The following is a 27,701-nucleotide window of genomic DNA, read 5'->3' on the forward strand; positions in this document are numbered from 1 at the left end:
TTCCTCTCAATAGATTAGTAATTTTTACTCCAACTTCACACTTCTAGTGCCTCTTCAATGTCACAATTTTTAACAAACTCAAAACACATTTCCCAGATATACGATACGATACGATACGATACGATACAACTTTGTCAGTTTGCACTGAAATTCATTTTGCATCCATAGGCAGCTCAGTTTGAGAAAAAGTACACATCCAATAGACATACTGTTACAATAAACAGACAGACAAGTAAGACCCATCAGACAAAAAACAAAACACATCACAATTATTCATACATAACCCATTACAAAAATTACCATCTGTCCTCTGGATTTACATCTCTTTAGCAGCACATTAATTATTATTTACCAACAAGATGGACTGATTGACAAAAGCGTTCTTTAGCCTGATGCAGTTAAATGTAGGGACTTTGAATCGCCTCTTGGAGGGCAGAAGTTAATATTCCCTATTTAAAACATGAAAGGGATCAGAAGAGATGCTGTTGGCAAGTCTGAGCATACTCTTGTTGTGAGCTGCTTGAAAGGAGGCTGTCAAAGGTTGGACAATGATCTTCGCACAGATTTTGATTTGGCAAAACACACACACATTAAAGATTAAGTTTTGGATAAAGACTAATTAATATATTATTAGAAACAATGAATTGTCCCAGATTAATCAGCACAAAATGATTGCTGAAAGGTGGAAATCTTTAATTATGGTTAAGTATATTTATTTGTTGACTATTTGTGTCAAGCTATTTCATTTGGAACCACATGGTTTTTCTATCCCTATATAAATATTTGACACATTTCTCCCTATATTTTCTTTATTACTTGATATACACTGGCTGCACACATTTTTCATCAATGCTCATATTTTATTTTGTAAAAAGCACTAACCGGATGTGCATTACCTGCTCTGTGTGTCTTGACACTCTGCTGTGATCTCTGCTGTGTTCAAAGCGCTTCCACATTCAGTCGCACTGAGCTGAAGCCTGCAGACAGACAGAGTCTCGTCTCCACACACTGATCTCTGTTCCTGCTCACAGACAGCTGATGATGCTTCAATGAACCGGCGGCTCAGTCACCTGCCTCTGGATGAAGTTGGACTTTTCTTGTTGCAGAACAAACACAATGTGACCATGTTGAAGCAGTGACTGTTACCAGGAGTATACCTTTATTGATCCCAGGGAAGAGGGGACTTAAGGATGGGGAAACTTCAGTCAAAACATGGTAAGAAATGTTGAAGTTTTTCATCACTGTATATAACAAAATGTTTAAATATGTTTTTATTATACTCTTAGAATAAACTAACAATTGTGTGTTTTTGCTGCCTTGTTTCTGATGATCTGAAGCGTGCAAACGCAGAGAAAACCCTGAAGGTGAGGATAAACAAACATTATTTTGCATAATGTTTTATAAATTATGATAATTATAATGCTAATAGGTGTATTTTTCCTCCATGTCTCAGGAGACAGTTTTGTTGTGAATGCCTTCCTCCGGAGAGGGATGGAGGAATGTGAGAGGTACAGCACGACAGACCACAAGCTGAAGAACATGCAGGTATCAGGCATTTATTTACTCTTTTTTTCTAATTGAAATTAAATTAAAAGAGTGTAAGGCTATTAATGACTAGTAAGACTGTGTGGAAACAAGTTTTAATACTGACTATACAGAGCATTTCCAAGAGTAAAACAAGAAGCATCCAATACAAATCCAAAAAAGCTGTCATTCTTTAATCCTGTTCTGTCTAAATAGTCTTAGAAATAATCATTGCATTCCCTCTTGTAAATGATGCATGTGCAATATTCATGTTTTGCTTGAACAAAATTCATTATGGGGGAAAAAAAGGTGTGCCAGGTGTGTGTGCGTGTGTGTGTGTGTGTGCTGATGGGATGGGCCTGTCAAACACTTCAAAGTTTGTCTGGTTGAAGCTGTTACATTCACTCTTCTTGAAAGATGAGCTGAGGACTTTCTTGACTTGAGGGGGAAAGCAAACTGTATTCATGTGTGAAGACACGCCGATGTCTTTGCAGAGTTGTAGGTTGTTGTTCTTTCTGTCATGTCTGGCTCCGGCACCAACACTGCAGCGGTTATTCCCCTGCCAGCATCACTGGATGGGGTTATGACAGCCATGAGCCATGTGTGTGAAGCGGCTTGGCAAAGCAGCACACACACAGACTGGGTGGAAAGGTAGTCGTTTCTCAGACTGAGGGATATAAGGTTTGCTCTTGTGGCTGCTGGCATCATGACTCAGGGCTGTGTCTTTTTTCCTCAATGCCTCCCATTCTAGTGCGGCTCCCAGTGGGCAGCCCTCTGTGGCTTTACATGACATCACTTCAATTAGTGTGTCGTTTTCTTTTTTTTTGAGGGGTACAAGAGTCCCGAGCCCTCAGACAGAAAACTGCCAGGAGTTCACACAGAGGTACTGACAATCTGTGAGGTGGGTGGCTGTAATAGTGGAAGAGTTATGGATTATATCAGGGCTATAAACCGCCCACTCATGGCAAATTAAATGAGAACTTTACTCTGCTTCAGAGGAGGCTGAGTTCACACTCCCCTCAAGGAAAACCACCAAAGGCATAAGCTTGGCACTTATTAGTAGGTGGGTCCCACCCTCACTTCTATCAAAGTCAGGCCTCTGATTTATTTCGTGTCATTAGTTGGTTACATTAGAGGCTCGTTCAAAGACCAGAACTGGATAACATTTACAGCATTTAGCTAACCAGCCTATTACTTCTCCTGCTTTCTCTGAGACTAATTTAGGATTGGTTGAGAGGTGGACAAACCAAAACGCAGTCACATCTGTTACGGCTTACTGTATGTATACTGGTCCTGATATGGTGAAATATTGCTAAGTAAATAGACAGTAATGCTTTTTTTTTAGGCTGAAAATAATAGGTCTATCCCACTCTTAATCAAATAGTCGACTGATCGGTTGTTTTGGTCTTAGATTTCTTTAGTCAATTAGTCATTTTTTATGCTTTTTTCATGCTGAATGAGTTAGTTCAAAGAAACTTATGAGCACATCTCTGCTAAACACAAGATTTAAAGTGGTGATTTTGTGTGATTCTTTGTGGAGAAACTCACAGATGTTTCACAGATCTGTCAATTAAATCAACTAATTGATTAGTCGACAAAATCTTACGTCGACTAAGAATCTCTTTGGTCGCTGACAGCTCTAGAAAGTGACATAAAACTTTACTTGCATTTCCATTTTCTCCTGTAACGCTCTTTTGCCATGTCATTCAGGCTATATATATTCTCCTAGAGAGATTCTTTTTTATTGCTTTAAAGATGTGAGACATCACAAGTACATGTATTATACAGTAGGAACAAATGTAAGTGTAACATGTTACTTTTAAATGAAGTAACCACTTTTTTTATCAAAGTTTTAAGCAGTGATGATGTGCTGAGTGGAACAAAACTCAAAGCATGATGCAAATTAGAGCTGAAACAATTAGTCGATTAATTGAATAGAACACTGACAGAAAACTAATCGACAAATACTCAGAGCTGCAATGATCAATTGATTAGTTGTCAAATATTGAATTAATTGCCCACTTTTCTGATAATTGATTTATCGGTTTGAGTCAAAATTCTCTGATTCCAGCTTCTTAAATGTGAATATTTTCTGGTTTCTTTACTCCTTTGTGACCGTAAACTGAATATCTTTGAGTTGTGGACAAAACAAGACATTTGATGACGTCACCTTAGGCTTTGGGAAACACTGAACGCCATTTTTAACCATTTTCTGACATTTTATAAACCAAACAACTGATCGATTAATCGACAATGAAAGTAATCATTAGTTGCAGTCCTACTTTGCTAATAAATTGATACATCATTCAAGTCATTTTTCAAGCAAAAATGGCAAACATTCTGTACTTCAGCTTCTCAATTGTGAGGATTTGATGCTTTTCCTTGCCTAATGTGACATATCTTTGGGTTTTGGACTGTTGGTTTGACAAAACAAGCTATTTGAAGACGTCACTGGACTTTGGGAAATTGTAATGGGCATTTTCCACTATTTTCCGACATTTTAAAGAACAAACGATGATTGATTAATGTGAAATAATTTGCAGATCAACCGATAATGAAAATCTTGGTTAGTTGCAGCCAAATTACTCCACTATCATGAATGAAATTGATACTATGACGATACGTATCACAGAGGCATAATGTGTGACTGCCTGCTCGTATACAGAGACAGCTCTATTCCTGCTGTTAGAGATGAGCCTATAATGTAAAGATAAATGATGTCCCCGGGGATGTTTCTCATGCTGTATAGTTTCCCATCTCACACTGACTAGAATTTATCTCTGCTGTAAGACGGTTACTCCATTTCCTCTTTTGATCCCACACGCAGTTAATTAATTCTTATACCAGGATCGGATTACATTGTCACATTTCCAGATAATTATTGGATTATGAGTTGTTAGATGTCTGGCTTTAGACCATGATTAAACAAGTCCAAGCCAGATAGATAATAGCAATAATTATGTCATTTTTTGAAGGGGATTTTAGATGGATTTCAGCCACATTTTCTTCCCCCTGAGTGTTTGACCATACAGCTCTCACCAGATAGTAGTTTCACCACTTAATGCTGGATGATGAGCAGCAGGGACCATTCAAATTGCTTATGATTTTGTACAGGAGGCGATTGGCCAAACGCACAGTTTAGCTCTGACCATCCCCCTCCTCATTGTCAAATGGGGGAGTAGGATTCCTGAGCTGTCTGGCTGCGACTTCAAAGCGCAGAGCTGGGAGTTATAAAAGGGCTCTGATATCAGTGGAGCCTCCGAACCCTCACCCCTCTATCCCCCTGCCCTGTCCTGGGGGATGGGCTGAGGGATGGAGTACAACCAGGGAGAAGAAAAATAAAAAAACAAGCGCTAACGTAGCCCGTGCCTAACAACATCAGTTTGCGTAAACCTGTGAATCTCCTCAGTCATTTCTTTTCAACAAAATTGTGAATGCTTTGCCGCGCTTTAGCAAGAAATAACAAAAGATCAAAGGATGCAAAGACTTTGTTTAAATATTGATATTGCTGCAAACCATGATTCAAGATTGCAGCTGGCAGGTTGCCCTCACTATGAAACACTATAGGCTCCTAAAAGAGTGGTATTAGTGGACAAAGAGAGCGTGATTCAGCAGGATGACTTGCCTCATCCTGGCTACAGTCATCAAGGTTTTGACACCTCTTTGCAGGTGCAAGATAAGTCTTATTACCTGTTCGAGCACCTGGTGTAACGGAGGAATATTACAGGTGAGATCAAAGTGGCAGTAACAGGTATAATCGCCCACCACACCTTCCAAAAGAAACAAGCCTAGTCTGTAGTTATTGAATATGTAATATGCGAAAAAAAAACACCTAACTCTGTACTCATCCAAACCTGCGTTCATTAGTGGAAGAGCTCTGTGAAGGTTCACTGTGTTTCACCTCTGGAAACATCAACACATCAACAGTCCAGACCCTCACACACACAACCACAGTGCTTCAAACAGACATGCTTGGATGCCCAAATAATGACAGGCTAATTCAGCCTTTCAGCACCATCTTTTGTCTCAAAACTTCCCACAGACTTGGCCCGTGAAGAGGGAGTGTGTCAACATTTTAAATTCCACAACAAAGACCTTTTATTATTCCACTTTGAAAGGTTAATAATATCACACTTGAAGTTAAAAAGGCTCGGTTAGGGATTCAGTTGGATGGAATGGATGTGCCAAAAGCTCCAAGACGCAAATTTATTTTGACTTGCTGAGAGTTACATAGCACTCACCCCTCAATAATAAATTTGGTTTAAGAGCAGAGTTCCCAAAGCAGCTCACTCGACTAATTGTAAGCTAATGTTTTTTTTAACATTCATTTGGAATCTGTGAATAAGACTTTCCCCTTATATAAAAATCCTCATTTGGCGATCCCGCTCAAAATGGATGTTATGTTTGGACAATTTTGCCGCCGGGCATTTGGGTATATCTTCTAGTCGCCACGTTCATTTTGAGTGAGTAGTATTTGATTTGGATGTGAGGCCGGGATATCTGTGTAATCTTAAGGCTGTGGCCCCGAATGACATTAAGTTTAAAACTGAGGTCAGCTCTTTTTTTAGTTTTGAGTTGTGTGCACTGGATGCAATCGTCTTTGAGTTGAAGAATGTTGTTCTTGTCAGCAACATCTCATGCCTTTTCTCTTCCGCCTCTCTCTTACGAACACAAACGACCAAAAGGAAAAAAAAGCCTGTCCCTGATGCGCCATGCAGGCACTACCACGGAGCAGTACATGGTGGAGAGGAGACAAAAAGGTGTGCTCATATATGTACTGCTTTTGAAGGGACTTGAAGGCATTTGGAGAGTTTGTTTTTTTCCACCCCTTCTTTTTTTGGGGGAAATTGGCTTCACAAGAAGGCGAGCTGTGAGCCTTCATCTCTGAATGAAAAGCATGTGGCTGGCATCCAGAACAGCGGGGTCTTTCAGCACGGCCCCGGCAGACATCTGTTCCTGGTTTGTACAGCAAAATCCTGGAGCAGGGAGAGGGGCTGTGGTGGGAAGGGGGTGGAAGGGAGAGGGTGGCGGGGAAGAGGAAAAGAGGAGGGAGGAGGAGGAGGAGTGGGGAGGTTTAAGGGTGGCTTTTTTTTCATGGGGGAGATATTTGAGGGGTTTTAAAGGTAGTGGGGGAAGGGGAGTAATGGAGAGCCTCATCCGCCTCGTCCACTGCATTGTTTTGGGGGGGCTGGAGCTGACCTTTGATCTCACCTTACCTAATCACACCGCTCTCTTGGGCCTCTTTTTTCTACGTTGGTTGCCATTTGTCCAGAACAAACACTCACCTCTCTGTCAGCGTAAAAATCATCACCTGGTTGGCTCCGACACTCGTCACAAGTGCGAGATGCTTGTTTTAGCCATTCTTTCGTGTTGGAGTGTTTAAGTGCGTATCACCACATGGCTTCGCCTGTGAGTCAGAGGTCGAGTCTCTCTCTCTCTCTCTCTCTCTCACTTTCTGTCTGTGTGTGTTTTGAGTGAATGACTGAGTGAGAGGCAAAGAGTGGTTTGTGTGGCCTGTGCCTAATGGAGAAAGACATTAGAAACACTGCAGGCAGATTAAATGTTTATTTTTCTAGGGATATTTATACGGTCTGAAGTACTTTGAAGCAGTTTGCTCACTTTCACCCTAATTCCCCTGTGACCTGCACTCATGAGGGGAGTGAGCCCTCTCTCTGGCCATCAGGAGGAATCAAAGAGTCATCACGTTTCTTCACAATCCTTCAGCACAAACCAGGGCCGGATTCTACCTGGGAGCATCTGGGAAAAAATGAGCCGTGGGTCCCTATTAACCCTCCCACCCATTTGATTTTTGCGTCCAAACTAATTTTTTACACATGGCCCAAGATGAGGTTAATCCTGGAGTCATCTTACCTTAGTAAGTACATTAATATTTTGGTTTAAATTGTGCAGTAGTGGTGCATTTTACTAAATACATTTTTAATTACAATAATCAAATTAAAGTTACAAGCAGCAATGAACGCCCTTGCACCTTCCCATGCGTCGGGGGTACTAGCAGGACGCCGGTTGACGCAGCCGTGCACTTCCATGACCATCGAACGCTGCGCACATGAGTTAGATGTTATCTCCTGTGTGGAGTGCGTGGCGCTGGAGATGGTGTATTGCAAATTTTGCACCACTTCGTGTGTCCACTATGTGGCGTTAGAGAATACACACTAAACATGCATTATGTTGCACCATCTCAAGTGTTGACCACACAATGTAAATTTAATGTAAATTGGATGATGTTTGTCACATAACGCTGATTTCCTGTTGCCAGTAGGCTAGTGGCGCTATGACTGTGAGTCAGTATTGTCATGTAGATGTCCTCACGTCTGGACTGCTATGAAGTAGGTTAAGTTTGGGGCAGATTACAGACGGAGTAAAGTCGAGTTACAACAGCTTGTTGTTTAACGGTGAATCATGTAAATTGTCCGCCACGCCGCTGCAACGCCGTTTCATGAAAGTACAAACTTTTAATAACATCTTATCATAAAGGTCTTTAGATTGTACTGACCAAATTTGATGTCGATCGGGTAAAATCTGTAGGAGTTAGTTGAATTACAAAGCCTGGAAATGGCCAAAAATACACGAAAACTTCACACAAAATTGGAAAATTGGCTGATTTCCTGTTGGGTTTAGAGCATGGCCTCAAGAGCCTTTTTTAAGTCTATATAAAATACATGTGCCTACCAAATTCCGTACATGTAGGTGATACACCTGGAATGGTAAATTGGACTTCCTGGATTGAATTTCATGTCTCACCAGTACCTGAAACAACAGGTACAGTAAGCTAACCATCTCCTGGCTGTAGCTTCATATTTACTGTATGAGCGTGGTATCAGTCAATAATATAAGCATGTAACGTAGCATACTTACTTAATGCCTATATTTTTGCCAATGTTATCATAAAAATAGCTATATCAAAATAGATATAACACAACCGCATTTCATCAACATATTGATGGCACATATATGATGGCATAAAGAATCATTAAAATGTTCTCCTACAGCTCAAAGTCTAGAGTAGTATATATTTAGACAAGAGAAATGACAGTTGCTTCCTTCATTATTGGAGCTGTTATCTGCAGACATATGGAATGAAGCTCTGTCGCCTTTGGAGCTATCTCGGTCCCATCAGCGCCGCTTTGAAGTCACTTCTTGTCACTGCTTTTCATGATATTTATGAGATATCTGATTGAGTACTTCAGAGAGATCAGTGCGGCTTTACAGGACCGGATTGCGGGAATGCATCGTGCATGCGATTGTACGTGAATATCTCAACTTCCTGAATGGAGCGAATTTTCAGTGGCACTACATGACCTAGACGTGCGTGGTCAGCGATGACAGCAGGGAGACCTCACTTCCCCTCCATGGTTAGAGTGCTGGTGGCTGTTTGGGGCAGCCCCGCCTAGGGTTAACACTGCTCTGTGTCTTTGCTCTCGATCGGTCGCTGCCAGGGGAAAGAAAATACCTGAAGCTGGAGCCCAGTGCTTAGCGCTGACATTTTTGGCAAAGGCTGCTGGATCCAAGTCTGTGTTTGATCTTGTGCTTCTCCCAGCCAAGTAAAACACCGGGAGACTCAAAGGTTATTACATTTTAGTGTGTAAGGTATGTTTCCACATAAACCCCTGTTCCCCCTTAGAAAGCTTTAGCTCTTTTCCAAGTGGACTTCATTTCGCAAGCCTCAGAGCAGCCAGGGGAATATCATATTTTTTCAGTTATGGTTGTTGGTGGTGTTATTGTATGCTGTCATTATAGCCGTTGTTAATTGATTACATTGTTTAAACTGCATCTTCAGTGAGCGTAGGGCATGTGCGGAGCTCAGGGAGGACATCAATAAACATAATCAGAGGCGTTGCAGATCTATGTTTGTTCAATATTTTGACGCTTTAAATATTTGCAGATTGAAAGGGAGACTGCTTGTTTGTTTAAAGAGGACAGGGGATTCCTCTTTTGGACACAAGTTTGTTATCCTATGAAATTCAGACAGTGGAAACTTGAGATTGTCTCCACAAAGGTCAGATGCTGACCTGACATATACTGTATTCCACAATACAAGCAGAGGGGGGACTAAATAGCAGCGCACCACACAATACACTAATAGATATGTATGACTTAGAACATAAATCTTCGGCATGAATACCTCTACTTTTGTTTGTCCGCGTGAGAAATTAACAAACACATAATGAAAGAACGTAACAAGGACTGCCAGATGGAATATAATCTCTAAAATGTATGTAAAATTTAGGTGTGTTTTTGAGCTCCTCATCATGTTGTGATGCCCCGTGCATCTCTTTTTGGCCTTTTTGGTGGATATGCATTCACCTTCTGTGTTGTTCTTGTACAAAAAGCTTTCAGAGTCACCCCTGAATGCTTCGAAACCTCATTCTTGCTCCACATTCCTGAACCTGACGCCCTGCTAGGTTTGAGACTGGAGAGTGAGACACCACACACCACAAACCCTGGCTTCCTGTATGCTTTAAAAAAAAAAAAAAAAAAAAGCCCAGCGGAGGGCACTCGGAGCTGCTGGCATTGTTGCTCATTGTTGTGATGCTGTGCGGTTCTTTATAGATCAAGGATTCAGGAAGGGTGTTATGCTTATAGTAGACACTCCAGGTGTCCCTCGTGAGATTTAGGAGCATTGCCATGATTTTGAGTGTTTATTTCATACCGGGAGACATTTGATGTTCAAGGACCTTGAAAAAAAATGTGGAATTTATAGCAGAACTTTGTTCGTAGATGAACACACTTTACACAACATCCATCTTCCTGTCTCCCAATTTCATATACAGAATGCCACAGCACAAGATTTATCAAACACACCCAAACCCAGCCCCCCCGAGGAGTTAGGCATCTTTCTCTCTGCTCAGAGCTCAGCCTCCCCCTCTCTGGGACCCCGAGCCTGCACATGTGTAGGTATCGCTATTACTCAGCTCATAAAACGCCACAGTCCCATCTGAAAGTGGTTAGCTGTTGAAACACACCAGCAGCTTCAAAGCTTTGGATCCAGGCTCTGCAGACAGCACAGGCCTGGCCTTCCCTTCTGCACATCACATTCCTCCCCGATGGGGAATGGCTGAAAAATTTGCTTTTGTTACACAAACCTGTTCCCGTCATCAAAACCCTCAATGGGTCTCCATTAAAAGGAAGTGGTTTATTTTTGTCACGGGTGGTAATTTTTCAGGGGAATTTAATTCGGGAAACTGCAGAATGATTTGATTCAGGAGAAAATCAGCGGCTCTCACATTCTGCGCTGTTGTATTTATATACCGAAACACCTTTTGTGCTTTTTCTATATGTGACAAAAAGGGAGGGAGAGGATGAAACGGCGCTGAAAGAGGCCACTGTTCTCATTTCCTCTGAAGGCAGCCTTCTTTTCTTCCCCCACCCATTTCTTTCCTGAGCTGTGTCCACTTCAAACGGCTGACCTGGCCCTGTGTGTGCCATGTAACTTGTTTACCTAAAGGCTCATTTCAAATAAACAGCAGTTCTCCTTGAGATGCCTGTCTGCCCCCCTCACTGAGAGCCTTTCAGAGACACCATCTGCTTGTAGGAGGTCCTTCACTGAAAAAACGCACTCTTCTAAATCTGGATTCTATTTCATGATATTGCTGCGAAGAGAATTTTGTAGCATGTGGCTTTACAAAAAAGCTTACAAAATGTGTTGAAACTAAGAAAAAAAACACCTTTAGCTCATAGAAAACCTGCTTTTGTGGTAGAAACAGGAAGTAGATTTGCCTATAAATGAATACAGGAAAGTTCTGCAAGGTCTTTCTCAATAACCAGCACCCACTTCTTGGCGTTGATAGGGGCTGACTGATCCTATCACGTAAAGAATGCCAGTGTATCAGAATATCTGAACTTTTACCCCCAGTGTCATGTGCTCAGCTTCTCTATCCTGGCAGCACCTGATTATCTCGTAGCTTTTAAGGTGTTATTGCACATCAGCCCCGTCGGCTTTTTGAAGCATAAGTCGTCTTTCAAGAACTTTTATCTAACATCAAGTGTCACACTTAGTGCTTTCAAGTGGACTGCCTCCAGACATGCTGCGTGATAGAGAGCAAGACTCCATCCGACTTGTAGCTTTATACCTGAGATTAGATAAGAATATACAAGCAGTGGAGCTAAGCTAACTCAGCTCGTGTTTAAGTGCTCTTTCATATTGCCTCACGGCCCCGGTTTCCAGTAATTATGGCTGTGAAAGCAGCAGCTCTCTGTGCGCTCTGCTGAGCTGCCCTCTGCACCATAGCCTTTTGATCTCTGCTTGTGCCATGGATGAATTACGTTCCAGAATTTCACACTGGGGAACAGTGTTTCAGACGCACACAGCTAGTCTGTCAGGTCACTAAAGTGCACACATGGCAGTCCAAAAAGGAAGAAGCACAGATGTTGCAGTCTCGCCGACTGCGGCCTCAAAATCTCCACTTGGCGTATTTCTGTGATGTGTCACAAATAAAAAAAAAAATTATAATTCATGGTTTGCACCACGAGGCTTTAAAATTCTTGTCTTGTAGCTACGTTTTCAAAAGTAATTCATCATACCCTCTCATATCCTTTTTATTTTTTCGACCAGTAATTTTCTTTGAGAATAATTCAACAGAAATATGAATGAGTTTTTTGCATGATTTTGGCGCATCAGTAATTGGCCCATGTGCTACTTTATTTTTTTTTCTCATCTGTTCATCTTCAGCTTTCAACTTTGTCCCCTTTTTCATGGGAAGTTGCGTCTCATATGCATTACAGCCAGTGGCCCTTTGGCAACGGTCCATTTTACATGTCCAGGCTTCCTTCATCACATCGTCTGAATATCGTGGAGTCTCCTCTGCTTCCTGCGCCCAGCAGGCGTGTATTTTTAGGAATCCTCAGGAAAACACTTGGTGTTAACCCCGGGATGACCCCCTGTCCAGTTCCAGGACTGTGAGGAACTTCACAGCTTGGACTTAAGCCTGTTCTTGCAGTGTCAAGAATTCTCGTGGTCTTTGAGACTGGCAACCCCGACCGGCTGGAGGAGACAGTCAGAGAGAGTTACACAACAACACAGAGAGAGAGAGAGAGAGACGGGAGATAAAAGAGGAACTTTGAATATGCAGCAGCTCTTTTTTTCTTTATATGTCAGACTCAAGATATTTAGTGTAAAAAAACTGTGCAGCCGTCTGCAAAGCCGAGACATTTTTCACCCAAAGCCTTAAATATTTCATAGTAAGAAGGAACAGTACCAATTATGCAAACAAGCGGCGTCTCCTGGGACTTGAGGTTTGGCAAGTGTCATTGAGAATAGTTGGGCTATAGCAGATGACTTATTAGGGGCTGTGCCTGTCTACCTTGGTTATTTGTTGCATCCTACTGCACTGAAGTCTGTATTTTGGCAGTCTGTGACCGGCGAGCCTAACTCTCCCTGAGGGCTGAATGCAGTAATAGTACAGTACAACAGCCGCCCGTCTCTGTTTGCCCAGTATGCCTCACAGATGGATGTGTGGAGAGTTCATGCTACATTACCAGCTGATTGGTCACGGCTGCAAAAGCTCCTCTTATCGTGGTCAGTCATATGGATCGGTACTTCTCTGTGTTAGTCACCCATAGGGAGCAGTAACTAGTGGACGGTAGAGCTGTGGTCTTGACCCTGAACTTGTTCTCATCCTGCTGGAGGACATGTTCAGGAAACCAGCAAGCAGCTCATCCACCAGCCCTCAAGCCCTGAACATCAGGAGCGCCTCAGATTTAAGTGAGCAGCCAAAAAGTCATTGTGGATGAGATAGACATCATCATTCAAGTATGTACTCGAGTGATTCCCAACCAGGGGTACTTGTACCCCAGAGCGTATTTCTAAGGGTTACATGGAAAGCAGATTGCAGCCAAACAGTGTTGGCTGCGGTCGGAAGACGCGGAGGAGACCATAGCTTTGGTCTCCAGGACCGAAGTCTCTGCTGTACTCTGCTCCTCTGCCTGCTTGTCTTCACTCACACACCACGTTCTCGCTCTTTCGCTCCACGCTCACGTGCATGCGCGCAAACTCCACACTGCAGAAGAGTTAGTTTAGCTCTGAGAATATCTAGTGAATGCACAGTGGACGTTTGTGCAGAAATAAATGCTGCAGCTCCTCCAGACTAACAGAGGTTTCCCGTGTCTTGTGAAGTGACGGGGCTCCGCAGCGAGAAACGTTACCGTCTCCGACCAAAACTCCGATGTCTCCTCTGTTCCCTCCGGCCGCGGTCTGGAGGCTCAAGCAGGAAAAGCTAACACTAGGATCAGCAGTGATTTATGGAGAGACCTTCGTCTGGACATTACTGCCAAGCAGCTGAAATATAGAGTGATATTGTGGTTTTAGCTGATGTGTGTCGCCTCACTGTTTTGAGCGATGCTCGTTCATGTCTATGTAGAGCAAGCGCGAGCGCGAGCAACAGGATACTGACTTTCGTTGACTTAACGGCTACAGGTGTCGCAGTTAACAAGCAATTTCTGATTCTTACAAACAGTCCCTTTAAGGAGGAAAACAAACAGCCAACTAGGATTATAAATGGGTGTGGCTCTGATCTTCAGTATATTTAATATTTAAGCTGCCCATCTGGACAAAATAAATAAAGAAATTAACTTAGACATAGTGTCGATTGTTTGCTAAATGTATGAATAAACTAAAATATTTTGCTAAAACTAATGGATACACAGTTGAGATAGTTTGCTAACTGTCTGGATAAACAGTTTTACGTAATGGATAAATAGTTGAACTGTCAAAGCCCTGCCACTAGCAGTACAAATGCAAACTTTACCAAAGCAACCTACTCATCAGAGGTGGGACCAAGTCATTGTTTTGCAAGTCACAAATAAGTTCCAAGTCTTTGCACTCAAGTCTCAAGTCAAGACAGGCAATCCCAAGTCCTAAACTTTGAGTTTCAAGTCCTAAACAAGTCAGAATGCCGTCTTCACCAAATGTAATGCCATTTTAACAACAGAGTAATATATTCAATTTACAAAAATCATGAATGCTTTTCAAAATAAGTATTTATTTGATAAAATACATTTGTTAAACAAGTATAACTGAACTTATAAAAAAATGAATTAGAGTAGATGTGGGGACTTGGATGTTATTGTCAATTTTATGAAGAAAAAATGGTAACAAAATCGACTTAACATCCCGTTTATAATCCATTCATAAGAAAATATTTGGATGATGACGGGTGGTGTTGATGAAGAGCTACTTGAGCTCATTTGATAGGGCTGAAGTGGTACATCAGACATAAAAGGTTGGGAACAACTCTCCATGTACAGCTTGGCCAGTGTTGCTGCTCTTCCACGCTGGCGCGCAGCTGTCCTTCCCCAACATGGTTTGTTTACATTTCTCAGTCACCCACAGGAGCACTGTAACGCCTGTAGTTCCACCAGCCTCCAACCACAGAGCCTCGCCCCTATGAACTGCCGGGCCTGGTTTTCAAAGCTGCGACTCAAATCCCTTGTAGCTTAACAAAACGAGCAGTGAAAACAGTGGTGTTGGTGGTTATCTCACAGGTGAGAGCCATTATAACTGACATCTCAATTCTAGACAGACAGCTGGAAACCTGACACCGACTACACAAAAAGAGCCCTCTAAAGGTGAGAGTGATTGTGTTGAAATGGTTTTCACCCAGCAGAAGTAGACAAGGTGCTAACAAAGCCTTGTTGACTGTAACTGACAGTTTGAAGATCTATACGAAACCGCTGGCTACATGAGGTCATTGCAGCTGATCGGTTTCAAACGTTGCTCAGCTGGACACATGTGGAGAGTGCCTACAGTAGATGTGAGAGGTGGAGTTGCAGTAATGGGATTGGCGTTGCATGCACCTCACCCAACAACCTGGCGTTCTCCGATCCGCTGTGTTGTTTAAAGGGCCTGAGGAATGTGGAACAAATCCCCTCAGCTTTATCGGCCTGGGCGCGCTCCCCATTGGCCGGGCTTAAGAGCCAGGGGCCTGCGCGGGAGCTTACAGAATTTCACATGGAGGCCAGAAACAGAGGAACATCCTGTTTGAGTCAAACCGCCTGTCCCACACTGGCTTTGATATGCCGTCCTCCTGCGCACTCACTTCTTTCTTGTTTGTCAGGGTGCATGTGTGTGTGTGTGTGTGTGTTGAAAATGTCCTGACTGGTTTCTGCGCCCTGTCTTTTTTTTTTTTTTTTTTTTTTACATCTGGTGCTGCAGTCTATACTTCATTTTAAAGCTGAAATGATTAATAATTTGATAAATAAGTGGGTTGGAATTATAAAATAACAATGAAATGATTTATTTAGCATATTCGCCAAAACATTTGCTGTGTTTTGGACTGTTGGTTAGAAAGAAAAAGATATTTAAACACATCACTTGGTCATTTTTATGGATTTCCTGATTTTATAGGCGTTTAATAGATCGATTGAAAAAAACATTGATAGATTTAATAATGAATATATAATCGTTAGTGCCACTTTATTTACGATAATTTAAAATAGTGTGTTAAAATAGTTTTAATTCTTTATACATAACTAGTATGCTTCATCATAAGACATGTAGACTTGAGTAGAACTGCAACAATTAATCGATTAATCAATTAGTTTCAAATATTAAATGAATTGCCAACTATTTTGATAATCGTTTAATCGGTTTGAGCAATTTTTTAAGAAAACAAAAGTCAAAATTCTCTGTGAATATTTTATGGTGTCTTTACTCCTCTATGACCATAAACTGAAACAAAACAAACAAGACATTTGAGGACGTCATCTTGGGCTTTGGGAAACACAAACATAGACATTTTTCACCATTTTTTGACATTTTAAAGACCAAACAACTAATCGATTCATCAAGAAAATAGTCAATAGATTAATCGACAATGAAAATAATCGTTAGTTGCAGCTCTGGACTTGAGACATGGACTTGACCACTGTAAGTCTGACTTGAAACTTTTAAGCAAAAACATTCAAGTCTCGAATTTTTACCTTTTAAAATCCCAGAACAAAATAAAGTATAAACTTCGGACTGTTAAAACAACCCGTTTCACTGAACTTTTGTACGAGCAGATCGTTAAATGTTTGAGTGCATATAACACATGGCATTGGTCATATATAAGTCCACGCAGAGACTATTGCGTTACACCACCAAGCCCTGTTACCTCAGAATTAAAGCAACATGCTCTCTGTGGTGCAGTCGTAATGTGTGTGGCACCACATTTTAAACTTCAGATTTTTGTGTTTCGTAATATAGTGAACCACGACAGCCACTTTGTGTTTTTCTCTTTCCAGTAACTGCTCAAATAGTATTATGATCTGCTGCTTGTATAATTCAATACATTTGCCTAACCCAGATTCATGAGTGTGATTCCAGTCACTGGTATGAAGCACATGGTTTTGCAAGTCCCTACAGTAGCTGCCTGTGTGACAGCTGAGAGGGGGGCACTCCATTACATCAGACTCCTATCAAAGCCCACTTTAATGAAGGCAAGCTGATTACAGCACCGGTGACAGATGCAGGGTGGTCAGCCAGTGATGCTAATCTTTGTTTATGCCATCCAGCAGGTCATAATCAAAGTGAGCGAAAGATCAGTGAGAGGGTAAGGAGGGGCGTGCAGAGTTTAGGAGATAGTCTCCCCTGATTGAAGGGTGACTTTCAGTGGTTTACGTGCTGCTCTTACATAGACAGGCAAGCATGCTCATCTCCCCCCACAGCTGTTGTTATACTAGGACCGAAGAGGCTTCGCCCCGGTGATTCATGTCCTGCCAAGGGAGAGGTTTTGCCTCCTGTTTGACCTCAGAGAGAGTCCCGCTACCCTGAGAGGGCCATATCTGGGCCATCTTGGCCACATGGGTTCAGTCCAGATGACTGGATGGCATTCTGCTCTGATCTCATTTCCATTCATAGAAGGATAGTCATGTCAGGGTACATACATAGATAATTAGTTGACAAAGGCACATTTTAGCTGTCCAGTACTGGCAAGGATTAAAAAGGTAAAGTTGAGGCTGCTCCAAACCCTTATCAAGGGTCCTTGGCTCACTCATGATAACACCGAAACTGAATCATAAAAACATGCTTTCAGCTTGTGTTTATGTTGTGATCAACCTTATTAGGCAGGCTAACTCAAACCCAGCAGTACATGCAGAGCTGTTAATTTTGCTACTCAATACTAGCTGAGGCCAATGTGCTCTGTTGACTCTGAGCACCATAATTATCCTGACTTGGACTGAAAGCTGACGCCTGATGAACCACAGTGAGAAGGGGGCTCTCTGTTCAGCCGTTAAGACACCGACATATTGTTCTTTTACTATCTCGCAAGAGAAGAGATAGAAGTTGTGCAACTCGCCATATTTTCAGCCCCTTCCCCCTCTCTCTCTCTCTCTCTCTCTCTCCACCCCTCTCTTTTACTCTGCCTCTCCTCAGTGTAACCGCTCACATCTGGTTTTGAGTCAAGGCCAGGTTGGTTTCTACTGGAATGGAGGGCTTTTATTTCTCAATGGCCCCACTCCCTCTCCAGTTTCATTCTGCGGTGACGAGTATGCAGTTTGTTTACGAATTGGTGTTCCTTTCTTTATATTGATTCTACTCAATCCTCATCTTCATTACTGGGGAACCCCACAATCATCCCCAATTAATGGCGAGTGGAAGCGGGAATGCTGGTCGGCTGGTGGTCATCAAGGCCTTCCTGTGGCGCCCTCATAAGTGTCAGTTCCAGGTGACTTTGTATTTCTAGAAACTGTGTACATCCTGTTAGCCGCCAAGTATTTGTCTCCCAAGACGCTCTCTGGCATCAAATTAAGGAAATAACTGAGATTGTTGGTCTGGTTTGGACAAGGAACTGCACAGATACAAACACAGAATTAAATATACAGTTGTAGCACCCACTGTAGTGTAAAAGTTGTTTTTAAACTAATTACACTTTTATAGAAAAGAGTAAACTATCTGAAGTATTTCCGAAAACCACATAGATTTAAATTCTGCGAGGAAGCATCCAGGCAGTATCCTGTGTTTGTATTTTCTCCAGCATATGTTTGTGCTTGGATACGCATCCAGACATCTGATCAAGTTGCCATATTTCATACCCCGAGGCCAGAGGAACTGTGTAAACAATCTTCGTGTTAGCCCCCTCTGTTTTTGAAGTTGTGATTTTCAAAATCAGTTGTGCATCATATGGTTTGAAGAATGGACTAAAAGAAGTGTGTGTACTTATATTTAGGGGGTGAGCTGGAAGAGGGGGGATGTGAGAACAAAGATGTGCAGTGTTTTCCAGCGGGAGGATGGGTGGTAGGCAGGCAGAGAGAGAGAGAGAGAGACTCCTGGGGGATGTCTGATGTCACCTGGTAGGGAGCTATGAAAGCTTCCCCTGGTTACCCTATCCCACATAAAAGTCTGGCAGTAGGCTGAGGCTTTAGGGAAGCTTGGCAGAACTGCTGCATTAAACAGGAACAAACATCACACGCCTCTCTGTCTGTCTCTTATGTCAAGGCGTCTGGGAGACAGAACCTGTTTACATGGAACACTGTCAGTGCATATTTTCAATGCACTTTTTTTTTAAGACAACGGAGATCTAATACCGTATCATCTTCTTGTCATTCTTCGTCCGTCCCACACATGCGGTTTTCCATCTGTCTCCCCCCCCCCGCCATACCTAATATCACACACCGTGTAGATGCTTCAGGTGTACGCCACTGGTGGAAAACAGGGAACACTTTGCTCCAAAATGCTAACACATTTGCGTCGCCTACAGAGCCGTTTGTGATCTGATAGTGAAAGAATGAGAGCGGCTAGATGCCAGAAAGCAGTTAATTACACATGTGGTGGGCAGATTTGAGCCCGACACCGTGGGCGATGTGGATGGAGATGCCATGTGTTTAGACGTTAAACTGCAGACTGCGGTCAGACCCAGCCTGCTCTCTCATTAGCTCCCCCGATGGATGTAATGAGCATGGAGGTGGTGGAGGTGGTGGTGAGGGGGTGCCATGTGTTCAACACAAGCCCTGCTGGTCCCCTCCTCGTGCACGCAGCAAGACGTCTCCTGATATCACAATTCTAATTAGAGACAAGCTTCACATTTGGCAGTCGGTTGATTGATTTGTTTCATTATATTTAACGCTGAATCCTGTCTTTCATTTAGAGGTGCTCATACCTTGCTCTGCACCCTCACGGGAAGAGGATGAGGAGAATCAATGGTTGTCTTTGATGTTCCTCTGAGCTGCAGAACAGTGCGTCTGTGTGAACTCCCTCTTCCTTACATACTGCCCTTCATTAGGGGACCGCGCTACAAAGAGAGGAGATAAAAGCATCCAGCGTAGAAAGGAAACAACAACTTGGCTGCAGAAACCACAAATGATGGAAACTGGGTGTTTTTTGTGTAGGGATGCACTCGTCTGGTTTCTAGCGTGTACATTTGGTGATTAAAGACTGCAGCTTGTTTGGGGCCCAGGGAAGCGGTACCAGTTGTCTCCACCTTTCCCAGAAGCCTTCCAGAGTCTGTAAAAATCCACCTCCACCTCTCCCACTGAGCTCATGGGGACTGGAGTAAGCAATAGATAGGCCATATCTCCCCTTTAACAAACCACATCCTCCTCTGCTTCTGCTCTTATCTGCTTCTCTCCTCTCCCATCTTTGTTCCTCTTATCTTTCCTTCCCTCCTTTTCCCCTTTGTGCCCTCTTTCCTTTATTCCTCCCGCTTATTTCCTGCCTCTCTCCTGTTTCCCTCTCCTCCTCTCCCCAAAGGCTCGACTCCCTGTCTTTTCACTGTTTTCTCTCAATGTCTCCGGCGGCCAATTTGCAGGGGTGTCCGAGCCTTGACCCCGAGACTCAAGCAGCTCCCCCCCCTCAGCAGTGAAGGTCAGGGCCAGATTACAGGCTGGAGGTATCATCCTCTGAAGTGAGGAATAATCACGGGCTCTGAGATTGTTAAATAGAACCACAGGCCCTGGCGCTGTCATTACTCTGAGAAAGAGGGGAAGGGGAAGGGAAAAGGGGGGGCTCGTTCACCTAAACGTATGCAGATGTTCCGACTCTCGCTTGAGCCTCGGCTCTGTTGAAGGTACATGGAGTTCTTTTGTTTTCTAGCATCTATCTGTTTTTTATTTGTCTCGTTTCACTGGGCCCCCTTGATTCAATCTGGTGGGATTTTATTTCAAAGTGTGTGTGGAGCAGTTTAGAGGACCGGGATGACGTAAATAAGATGAATCATTTGTTGTTTAAATACTTGTGGTTTAGGGGCTGTGCTGCACTTAATTTTCATTGTTTCCACAATCCAGTTGTAATTAAAGAATGGCCGCGTGTGTGCGCGCGCATGAAAAAGACGCTGTTGCCTTTGCCTCAGTGTGCCTCTGCATTAGCATATGTTTGGGATGGTTGTGAATACACTGTGGTTCTGTTTTATGCAGGATATAGATTATGCACATATGACAGTAGAGCTTTTTTTTCCATTCCACCCCTTTTGTGCTGCTTTTGTTTTATGGCTATGTGTATTTAATCAGTCCCATCCTATCTGCATGGAAATTTCCATCTGGCAATTATTCTCCATTCAAAATAAATACACATGTTGCTGGGAGCTCATTGTGAGGTTTGTCTAACATAAACCAAACTTCTCTGAGTCAAGTTTTCAATGAGAAACACAACAAAACTTTCCCCTAAACTTCTTCCATCAAACTCTCCTCGCCGGGTTTCCATGTCAAGCCGGATGAGAATAAACAGGTTGGCTAAGAGAGAGAGAGCTGAGACGATGAAGTGCATTATGGGTTTTTTGATGGATGCGAGGGGTCCGTTTGAAGGGCTTGGAGGAATCTTGAAAGCTTGGTTTTGGCCGCACTCGCCGTGTCCCAGACAGTGAAACACAATAAGCGTGCAGATGTTCAAAGTGTTTGGCCGCGCTGGAGCCTCCAGCCCTCTGCTCTCATCTGAGTAGGAAATGCTTTAGCTGGAACTGTTTGTTTTCTCTGTGTCTGTGGTCTGAACTGTAGATTCACTTACATCTCTGACCCCCTCCTCCTCCCTCTCTCTCTCTCTCTCTCTCTCTCTCTCCTCATTTCTTTCCTTGTCCCAGGGGTTTCCAAATGGTGAACTGAAGCAAAGACAATTCACAGATCAACACTGTCCCCTAGAGGGTAGGTTGAGAAGGATGTCATCTCTTCACTGATATGCAGAAACAATGCTTGAATGTTTTATGCTGCAGAAAACAGCTCTAACGTTGCATGATAAACCAGCATGTATGTGCAACTAGTATGTATGGTTCCTTTTAATAAAACAATCCCACAGCTGACGTATACAGATCTGTATGATATCACTGTGTTATTTATTTATTTCTAATTTGCAAAAGTCCATTATCAAGATATTTTGATTTAATTTTTGTGGAGCCAGACAACAACAGTAATGCACGTTATTGGCACAAACGTACAAAATGGGATGTGTGCGTTTGGTGAGCAGTTTTCATTGGAATGAATGGGTTGTTGTGCTTCAATACCTCATTTCTAATCACAGGCAAAAATCAACATGTAATAAAGTGAAATGATCTTGTGAGGGTTTGAGATTTACTTTGGAAGTATAGCTACTAGGGCTGGGCCATATGGAAAAACTCCAATATCACAATATTTTTGACCTTGATAATACCTTGATATCGATATTCCGACGATATTGTAGGGTTGACCATTTGTGCTTTTCAAAAAATATTTACACAATGATAGTTTTGATGAATACTCATCATTAATGTGGATGTGTAGAACAGTTTAGTAAGTTCAGAAAATTACATCACTTTACTGTAATGCATTCTTTAAAACCAGGAAAAGACAATGCCATATTACGATATCCAAAATCTAAGATGATATCTAGCCTCATATCACAATATCGATATAATAATGATATATTGCCCAGCCCTCTACTGAACCATACAAAATGTTGCCCTATTTCTGCGTGTTTTTATGTGTCTAACTTAAATATGTTATCCTGTGTTGACAGTGGTTCTTCCTCCAGAGAAGGCCGAGGGCTGTGAAAGCTACCTGCGGTACCTACACTCAGAGGACGGAGCGCGGGAGATACTGAGAGATTCGACCAAAGCTCCCGGGAAGAAACGCATCAGTCTGGATGTAAGCAGTTTTATGGCAACATTGCAATGCTGTAATGTGGTTTAGTTAAGTCACACGTTTATAACATGAATATGCAACAAACGGGTGGCACAGGGACTCATCTTGTAGCAAAAAAAAAGGTCCAGGGTTCTGACTGAGGCCTGTTCTGCTAGAAGGTGCGTTCAGCAAATGTTAGCAAAGTTATTCCAAAAACAAACAGCTCAGGTGGATTGGGACTCTAAACTGCTGCTAATTATTATTAAGAGTTGAGTGGTTGTCTAAATCTGTGTTAGCCCTGTGGTGGTCTGAGGGCCTGGGTCAGAAAAAGGTCAAGAGAGCTGAGTGTTGAAATTGTTTTGTGTTCCAGCGAGTGAAAATGATTTAGATTAGAAAATAAACACATGGTGGGTAACCTCTATCCTAGCCACAGCTGTATGCCTTCATCCCATGCACAGCACATCTGTCTGTATGTTGACACTGCTCCAGACCATATCCTGATTGAATTTAGGGACCAATAAATAGAATAAATAGATTGTAATGTTTAGACTTGCATGTTTTAAAGAACGGCTCAGATCTGCCCTTTGGTGATCACTCCTGGTTATGTGAGCTGAGGAGATATTATAGAACCATAAAGGGCTGCTTCTCTCCCAGGGGTCTCCTCCCTTGTAAATGCACACCGCCTTTCACACAGTGTCAGCTCTCCACCATGCCTGCTGCAGGGCCTATATTCCAGATGTTTATTTTTCCAATTATGGCCATGTTACTAGATACATCGGAATCAAAGTTACTGCCAAAAAGTTGTAACTGAGAATAGTGGTTGTGTTCATTTTTCCTGGAAGAAAGTACAAAGACAAGGTCATAGTGCTAGGGCCAACCACGCAGACTTATTTCTTTTGGTCCCCCACACAAAGACAACAGAGAAGTGATCTGTTTACATGTTGAAAACCAGAATTTCAGTTGGCTTCAGTCCTTTTTTTTGCACGGGAAGTTAGTTTTTAAATGTACTTGCTGATAAAGTACTTGCTGATGCATGTAAGATTTGATTGTGATCAGTGTCATGAATCGGTCTTGTTAACAGTAAATTCTCATGCGAAATGAGACTTGAAAAATGTTTATGAATCACACTGAAGACAGCAGCTGTGGCGATTAAATTGGACGTACTTTGCCGCCCCCTGTTGTCATAAACGCTGTCTTTGACATAGTGTAGACGTACTAATGCTTTGCTCATTATTTACAGAAAGATGTAGATGGAAACCTTCCAGCTGTTTATGTGTATTAAATGTGATCATGTTTATAATCCACAGGACTTGGAATGTGACGTTTCCGTGGAGGATGACAATCGTCAGGAGTGGATCTTCACGCTTTATGACTTTGACAACAGCGGGAAAGTTACAAAAGATGTGCGTGTTTGTTCGCTTCCATGCCTTTTCTATCTGTGTTCCTTAATGTGCCATGTCTTCTTAATATTGATAGTCTGTGTTTTTTGATCAAAGGTGGGACTACAAGCTGTTCTAACAGTGTTATATCTGTCACTATAGGACATGTCCAGTCTGATGCACACCATCTATGATGTGGTGGATGCCTCTGTGAATCACTCCTGCCATAATAAGAGCAAGACTCTGCGTGTCAAACTGACCGTCACTCCAGAGCCCAGGTGCCACAGAAGAGAAACAGGAACAGGTAAATGACAACAAACATGATTTATTATCCCGACATGCTGTGAGCCAACTCAGCATTTCCTGCATATTTGTAGATTGTACATGCTGTGATGTTTTTACAGAGCACAGAGTCAATCAACCAGTGTAGCCAGTACTTTTTTTCTTCTGTGAATTTTCAGATGTTTCCTCTTCACACTACCTGGTTCATAGTCTAACAATATTTCTGGATATGTCTTTTAAATTATGAATGCCATAACTTTTTTGCACGCAAAGGGATATTTCCTCTGAAGACATGAGTTGTAGAAAACAGCAAAAGTAGCTAACCATAATGGTGCAAGTAGATTGAATGTAAAAACAAAATAAACAGCCTCCTAGAGTTTAAGTCTGTAAGTATGAATGTCGCTGAACACTTTTCCCTGGTCTTGACTTCTTATATTTGACCTCTTCAGATCGCTGTCACCAAGAAGAGGGGCGTACAGCTGACAAGCGGTTGTCCTCCTACGTTAGGTCAGTACTTTGCTTCGAGGCTGGACGGTGTGTGATGTAATTATTCATTGTATAGACAATAGACAGTCCTCTAATCATGAGGGTTTTACTCATTTTTAGCAGCAAAGGGCAGAGCAATGAGGCCCCAGCCACCGACGGTCAGCATTACTGTGTGGATGAGAACACAGAGAGGAGGAATCACTACCTGGACCTGGCTGGTATAGAAAACTACACCTCCAGATTTGAAGGTAACAGCCTGCTTGTTGTTGTAGGCTCAAATTCTCATTATTATATGACAATGACAGGTTGAAAGTCGACTATGTGGAAGCTGAGGGGAAACAGCAGTTTAAAGTACAGTGTCATAAATCATATTTTGTAGAAAGCACTGACCTTGTGTCTCTTGTCTCTCCTTCAGGAACCACCCCTCCCTACCCTCCCCAGGAGGCTCATGTTCGCAGCTCCCAGAGCCAGAGCCGCTCACGCTCCCAGGAACCAGAAACCCAAGTTATTCACCAGCGCCGCTCACAGGTCATCAGCGATAGCTACAACCCTACGGAGTCTCGAAGCAAGGGCACGCAGTTCGTCAAATCTCCCAAAGGAACCTACAAGGGAGGCGGAGGGAATAACGGAGGAAGCGGAGGTGGCAAATCCACTAAATGTCACGGCCACCACCCGCCTCCGCAGAGCATGCTGCACAGTGGCAATGCAGCAGGACACGGGGGTCAGGATGTGTACCACTTGCCGCACCAAGCCCCATCCTCCGGCCACCACCAGCACCCTTTGCAATACAGCCACAGCAAACGCCTTAGGGCGAAAGCCCGGGAGGCCAATTCCCCATCCAAAACTCCGCTGTCCCCTCAGTCCCACCCCCAGCAGCAGCCCTCTGTACTGGAGAGAGAGCAGGCGTCCGGTCAACCTGGGAGCCCCGGGTTTGTGGTTCCTGTGGTCCAGCGTCACGAGCACCACCATCACCACGAACACCACCACCACCACCACTACCACCATTACCATCAGACATGACCGCGTTCAGGGTGCAGTGACTGAAACTGTACAGGACCAACCACAACCAACCACACCAGTCTGAAGGACTAAACGTCATCCCACGGGAGCGTCTCACGCTCTGTGCAGGATCTTTTTACTCTCCTCTCGCAAGCTATACAGATATATCCTGAGATTAGATGTACTGTCTGGGGGAATCTTGTAGTGTGATGGCTGATGATATTGGACCGGAAGGATGTTTTTCTGAAGTTATTGTGTAATAACAAAAGATGTGTGGCACAGTTTTGAAGTTTTTGTAGATTTTCTGCTGGGACTGCTGCGATCGTTACCCGTGTTCAGTAAAGGGTACAGAAGCCAGAAAGGAACAGATCAGAGGACTTTTGATGCGTCATCCTTTCCCTCCTGATGCTGTTTGGTTGAAGTCCCTGGAAGCTATATGTCAGAGTAGGTGTGTTGTTCTGTGTGAGACCTTTCCAAAACACGGATCTCAGGTGTAAAGGTGCTGCTGCTCTCGAGCTTTTCACAGAGGCTTGTTCCTCTGGGAAGCCTGATGTGGACTGAGGGGTTTCCTGTTGGGGTGGGTGGGGGGGGAGTATGAAATCACCACTGCCAGTTTTAATGCAAAAATATCTTGCTATATGTATAAAAAATCTATATATGTAAACACATTTTACTGTATAATTATTATACTGTATATGCATATTTCATCGTGGATATAATTATGCATATATGTATTTTGTCTTTTATATATTTTAATAAACGTTATATAGTTCATTTATATTATTGCGGTGACAGTTTGATTATTTCTGCTTATAATATACTTGATTATGGTGTCTGCTGTGGATAGAAATAGAAAAACATCACAAAACAACTCAGTATGATTTTTTTGTATTTTATTTTTTTAGATTTAACATTAAATGATAATATTATTATAAATAAAACATAACTTTGGTTTTAGAGTAGATATGAAACAGGTCATTTCTGGTCATTTTAAATTAATGGGAACAATTTGGAATCATGGCTGATGTTTTTCAGATAATTGATTAAATTAGAACAATGTTTTCTTTATGTGATTTGTGGTTTTAAGTTATTTAATCAGGTTGATTAACCATCATGTGATGATAACTATCACAAGGAGATGAAGAACAAGCATTCAAGTGATTTTAAAGATTAGAGACAGATGACCTAGTTCTAAATTACTATCAGCTACATAAATATACTGTCTACCAGTAATACAAATGTAGTGCCTTTACAGTTACCTGATGGTGTATGATTGTCTGGCCACACACATACTATAACAGAAAAGCCTTATTTTTGAAAGCAGAAGTGTGTCACAGTGTGACTTTCTGTTTGCATTTCCCTCTCATTCTCTGAGAAAACAGAGCACTGGCTGTTTTGGTAGATCCTATCTTCTCCAACGTGTGAACAATCAGTCAGTGTAAGGTCATAACACAACCTCGGTTGACTTGAAGAGAGCTTTAATTACATGACTGTGCTTAATTTCCCTACAGGGTTCATACTGAAGCCTAATAACATCCCCCGTGGTGGTTCTGTATGCCAAGTACAGGGACACCTATGGGAATAGTCTTATGCCACATGGTAGTGCCGACAATCTGCAGCATCTGGCCCCTTGTGTGTCAATTAACTGTGGTAATTTCATTAAAGACAAATTAATTTAGCAATGCAAACTGAAATAAGAAAAATAGATTTTGACACAGCAGAGACTCAAGATGATGTAATCATGTAGGACCAGCCTCTGAATATTTCATTTGATATTGTGCTTCAATTGTACATATTATTGATAACATGACAGTGTGACGGTGAGCCATCATGCATAATACCAGGATGCTGAAATGGAGTTCAAATATCTTTAAAAATCTTGTTTTACCTCTGTGCTTGTTCTGAAAAAAGGCCCACAAACCACCATGAACCTGGGGCACTGATACTGGTCAGCCACTAGGTGGTATTAAATAACCATCAATGGTACATACAATTATTTTTATTCAATTCAAA

At 42.4% G+C, this 27,701-nt stretch overlaps 1 protein-coding gene across 2 annotated transcripts; it reads left to right on the top strand.

The window, feature by feature from the left end:
* Positions 1-942: 942 nt before the first annotated feature.
* Positions 943-26,282, top strand: nkd2b (NKD inhibitor of WNT signaling pathway 2b). Of its 2 annotated transcripts, none has more exons than XM_037785955.1 (10): positions 943-1,215; positions 1,338-1,364; positions 1,454-1,545; positions 21,531-21,591; positions 22,439-22,566; positions 23,850-23,945; positions 24,084-24,225; positions 24,653-24,710; positions 24,810-24,937; positions 25,105-26,282. In XM_037785955.1, the coding sequence occupies exons 1-10, from the start codon at positions 1,191-1,193 to the stop codon at positions 25,707-25,709; spliced, it is 1,362 nt and encodes a 453-aa protein (XP_037641883.1). In that variant the 5' UTR covers positions 943-1,190; the 3' UTR covers positions 25,710-26,282. The 2 variants fall into 2 exon arrangements, with proteins under 2 accessions (XP_037641883.1, XP_037641884.1); XM_037785956.1 differs by having other exon boundaries at positions 24,813-24,937.
* The last annotated feature ends 1,419 nt before the right edge of the window (positions 26,283-27,701 follow it).

Source organism: Sebastes umbrosus, chromosome 11 (genome assembly GCF_015220745.1).
Source record: "Sebastes umbrosus isolate fSebUmb1 chromosome 11, fSebUmb1.pri, whole genome shotgun sequence".
In the NCBI taxonomy this organism is placed as follows: Eukaryota; Metazoa; Chordata; class Actinopteri; order Perciformes; family Sebastidae; genus Sebastes; species Sebastes umbrosus.

What these genes read in the sequence shown, in the direction of transcription:
- nkd2b (XM_037785955.1), top strand. Translation starts at nt 1,191, where the DNA reads ATGGGGAAACTTCAGTCAAAACATG. An exon ending in CAGAAGAGAAACAGGAACAG is followed by an intron (nt 24,226 to 24,652) that starts GTAAATGACAAC and finishes TGACCTCTTCAG; the next exon opens with ATCGCTGTCACCAAGAAGAG. An exon ending in CGGTTGTCCTCCTACGTTAG is followed by an intron (nt 24,711 to 24,809) that starts GTCAGTACTTTG and finishes ACTCATTTTTAG; the next exon opens with CAGCAAAGGGCAGAGCAATG.